Here is a 4,621-nt window from a genome sequence, read left to right as displayed (position 1 = left end):
TTTAGTTAATAATCATCAAATCATGTGTTAATTTTCATGGATAGTAATTAACTAAAGATTATTCGGACACTGTTTAAATCCAATCCCTGTGGAGACGATAATTTAACTATACTAGCGAGTATAAATTTCGTGATGTATTTTGCGCTCATCAAAAGTTTTCACTACTGTCGGGGATTGGTAATCAATAGTGTTTAAAATAGCTTTTACTACTAATTTAAGAACCAATTTTGCTTTATTGTATTCATGTTTTCTCATTTATGTGCAGGATACATGTTTAACTTCTCTGGTGTATGACTCGATCTTCTTCAAAGGAAGTGATACCCTACGAACCGGAGTTGGAGAAACACTTGCGACAGTTGACAAAAGAAAGCAGATTAACAGAAAATTTCTTGGGTCATACTTCGACTCAAGATTAAATGGCAATTAAAAAGATTGATGGAGAAGATGTAGCTGCAAGAGATGGAGCACAACAGAGAGACCAATCTACATGGATAGCAGTTGAAGCATCCCTTAGATCTGCTGAAGAGATTATCAAAGATGATGGGGGTCGAAGATTCAATCTAAATTGACTGCTGGTTGAAGATCAATTTGAGAATGCAGTACCCAGGCTTGGGAGATCATTAGGTGACTATGCCAGACCAGTCTACAATCAGGGACTGTCAACGGCCAGACCTCTACCCATGGTAACAAACAACTTTGAGTTGAAGCAAGGATTGCTTCAAACCGTCCAAAACAATTGTATCATTAGAGTGAAGGTGAATGAAGATCCTAACACTCAGTTGATGGACTTTGAGGAAATCATGAACACCTTCCATTACAATGGAGTATCAAAAGATGCGGTCTACTTAATGGCATTCCCCTTTTCACTGAAAGATGACGTGATGCCCTGGCTTCATAGCTTACCCATGGGGTCGATCAGGACATGGGAAGATATGACTAAAACGTTTCTTGACAAGTACTTCTTAACTGCAACTACAATATCCCAGTGTATTCCCACAAGTGGGGTCTGGGGAGGGTAGAATGTACGTAGCCTTACCCCTATCCTGGAAGGGCAGAGAGACTGTTTCCGGAAGCCCCTCAGCTAAATAAAGGATGGAAGATGTGTTGATAGCAGGTAGTAATAATACACGATATTTATAAAACTATAACCAAGATAGCAAAGGAGAAGATGAAAGAAGTATTGATCACAAGTAATAACAGTGCAAGATATATAGCGATATCAAACTAATAGGATATTGAAGGCAAGTACTAACAATACATGATGTGTGGAAATCGAAAACTAAGGGTAATGGGAATACCAAACTAACACTAATACTATTGAACTAAGGAAGACAAAGGGAAACACTCAACTACATACTAACCTTCTACTTTAATTCTCAACCTCCACACCCTCATATCAAGGGTCAGGTCCTTGGTAAGCAAAGGTCGTGCCATATCCCGCCTGATCACCTCTCCCCAAGACTTCTTCGGACTACCTCTACCCTTCTTCCTACCCCCCAAGGCTAACCTCTCATACCTCCTGACCGGGGCATATGTGTTTCCTCTTAAACTTGCCTGAACCATCTCAGCCTTGCCTCTCGCTTCTTTTCCTCCATAGGGGCCACTTTCACCTTATCCCTAATAACTTCATTCCTAATATTATCTAACCTCATGTGCCCACATATCTATCTCAACATCCTCATCTCTTCTACTCTCATCTGCGGGACATGGGAGTTCTTATCTTTCTAGCACTCTGCCCCATACAACATAGTCGGTCTAACCACTACCTTGTAGAACTTACCTTTAAGTCTCAATGGCACATTCTTATCGCATAAGGCACTGGAAGCGAGCCTCCACTTCATCCACCATGCTCTAATACGATGTGTGACATCCTCATCAATCTCCACATCACTCTGAATCACAGACCCAAGGTACTTGAAACTCTCTCTCCTAGGAATAATTTATGTACCAAGCCTCACATCTTCGTCCGCTGAACTTGGTCTCCAAGTATTCGGTCTTGGTCCTACTCAACTTGAAACCTTTAGACTCAAGGATATGTCTCCATACCTCTAGCCTCTCGTTAACACCCCCACATATCTCATCAATCAGAACTATGTCTTCTGTAAATAACATGAACCAAGGTACCTCCCCTTGAATTTGTTGCATCAATGCGTTCATTGCCAGGGAAAACAAAAACGGGCTAAGTGTTGATCCCTGATGCAACCCCATCTCAACCGGGAAGTATTCAAAGTCTCCTCCTACTGTCCTTACCTATGTCTTAGCTCCATCATACATGTCCTGGATCACTCGAATATATGCTACTGGCACTCCCTTGGCCTCCAAACATCTCCATAGAACCTCTCTCAGGACTTTGTCCTAAGCTTTCTCCAGGTCAATGAACACCATATGCAATTCTTTCTTCATTACCCTATACTGCTCCACCAATATCCTCACAAGGTGAATGGCTTCAGTAGTCGACCGACTCGGCATGAAACCAAACTTGTTCTCAAAAATAGACACACTCCTCCTCATCCTCCCTTCTATCACCTTCTCCCAAATTTTCATCGTATGACTCAACAACTTAATACCACTATAGTTGTTGCCATTTTGTATATCCCACTTGTTCTTGTACAACGGAACCATCGTACTCCACCTCAACTCTTCAGGCATCTTTTTCATCTTAAAAATAACGTTAAACAACCTAGAGACCCATTCCAAGCCCACCTTACCCATGCTCTTCTAGAATTCCATAAGGATCTCATCGGGACCGTTCGCTTTACCCCTACTCATCTTGCACATATGCCCTTCAACATCCCCTACTCCTATGCATTTACAGTACCCAAAATCTCGATGTCGCTCCGATTACTCCATCACACCCAGCACAATGCTCCTATCGCCCTATTTATTCAAGAGTTTATGGAAGTAGGACTGCCATCTCTGCCTAATATGTGCCTCCTCCAACAAAACTCTACCCTCCTCATATTTTATGCACCTCACTTGGTACAGATCACGGGCCTTCCTCTCTCTCACTAGCCTGTACAACTGCTTCCCCCCTCCCCCTTTGTCCCCAAGTTCTTCATATAAATGACCAAACTCCGCGGTCTTAGGCACAGTAACCATTAACTTCGCCTCTCTCTTAGCCTTTTTATACCACTCCCTGTTAGTCCTCTTCTCCCCCTCGTCTATGCTCTCTACAAGCTTCAAGTACACCACTTTCTTAGCTTTCACTTTCCCTTGTACCTCTATATTCCACCACCGGTCCCCTTTGTAGCCCCCAGAACAACCCTTCGAAACCCCTAACACCTCTACCGCTGCCTTGCTAATACAATTTGCAGTCATAGTCCACATATAACTCGCATCCCCGCTACTTCTCCAGGCCCTATAGCCAGCAACTTCTCCCCCAACTCATGGAATTTGTCCTTAGTCAATGCACCCTACCTGACCCTAGATCGACCAGGCATAACCCTCCTCCTCCTCGTCCACCTGGTCTCTAAGTGTATAACCAAAAGCCTATGTTGGGTCTTAAGATTCTCACTCGGGATGACCTTGCAATCCGCGCATAAACCTCTATCACATTTCCTGATTAGTAGATAGTCAATATGGGTATTGGCCAAAGTACTCCGTAAGGTGATCACGTGATCCACCTTCTTCGGGAAACACGAGTTAGCAATCACCACATGAAAAGCCTTAGCACACTCCAACAACGAAGTACTTCCTTTATTTCTATCTCCAAAACTGAAGCCGCCATGCACACCGTCATACCCCCTAGACGAACTCCAAATGTGGCCGTTAAAATCACCTCCTATAATAATCTTCTCAGCGAACGGTATACCCCGCACCAACCCATCTAAATCTATTGCATCTCGCGTTTTCGTACATTAAAGTTTCGACTTCAGTTAATCGACGTAGATTCAGGGATGAGATTATCTTGAGGTTAACGTATTTATGCTATTTATAACAAACGATAAGTAAGTGTCATGAAGGATAAAGGGTACACGAATTAAAGAAAATGAGTTACATTGAAGGTTGTCGATTTGGGATAAAATACGGTCCGAGCTATAATACCCTATATTTATAGACTAGTACTATACAAGGTACCATATGACCATGATAGTATGATGTATAAAGTATATTAAAATTAGTAGTATTTTAAGTAATTCGAGATAATTCCTAATTATGCGGATAATTGGTTAATTATCGGGTAACGGGACATTACCTAGTTAATTAATAAATTATAAGATAAAGATTAAAACACCCTACCCCCCCCCCAAACGTGGCAGCAAGCCACTTCATGAGAACATGAATATTAGTTAGCTTTGGTTAGGTGGCAAGTAACATGTCAAGAACAAAGACACCTCTTTTCTTATGATTTAAATACGAAGACTTGTAAGTAAGTTGGTAAGTACAAAACCGTTCATTTCTATTATTTGAATACAAAAGACTTCATATCAGAACTTAGCAACACTTCACTTCATAACAGAACGTTAGCAATTCTTACAATTCAAGTTCCTACAAAGACATTAACAACAAGATTTATTCAACCAAATCCAACGAAGAATTATTAGAAGCTTAACAACGTAAATATTTTGCGATTCTAAAAGAGTACGGATTTTTTCCTACTCCAGGTATGTTAAGGCTATCC

At 41.4% G+C, this 4,621-nt stretch overlaps 1 protein-coding gene across 1 annotated transcript; it reads right to left on the bottom strand.

Moving 5' to 3' along the window:
* Positions 1-2,355: 2,355 nt before the first annotated feature.
* On the bottom strand, positions 2,356-3,318 carry LOC138902409 (uncharacterized). The gene is made up of 2 exons (XM_070190275.1): positions 2,977-3,318; positions 2,356-2,658 (listed from the first exon to the last, which is right to left on the bottom strand). The coding sequence occupies exons 1-2, from the start codon at positions 3,316-3,318 to the stop codon at positions 2,356-2,358; spliced, it is 645 nt and encodes a 214-aa protein (XP_070046376.1).
* Positions 3,319-4,621: the final 1,303 nt, after the last annotated feature.

Source organism: Nicotiana tomentosiformis, chromosome 12 (assembly GCF_000390325.3).
Source record: "Nicotiana tomentosiformis chromosome 12, ASM39032v3, whole genome shotgun sequence".
NCBI classification, from domain to species: Eukaryota; Viridiplantae; Streptophyta; class Magnoliopsida; order Solanales; family Solanaceae; genus Nicotiana; species Nicotiana tomentosiformis.
The sequence above is the reverse complement of the archived record's forward strand: the minus strand, read 5'-3'. Positions and strand labels throughout refer to the sequence as shown.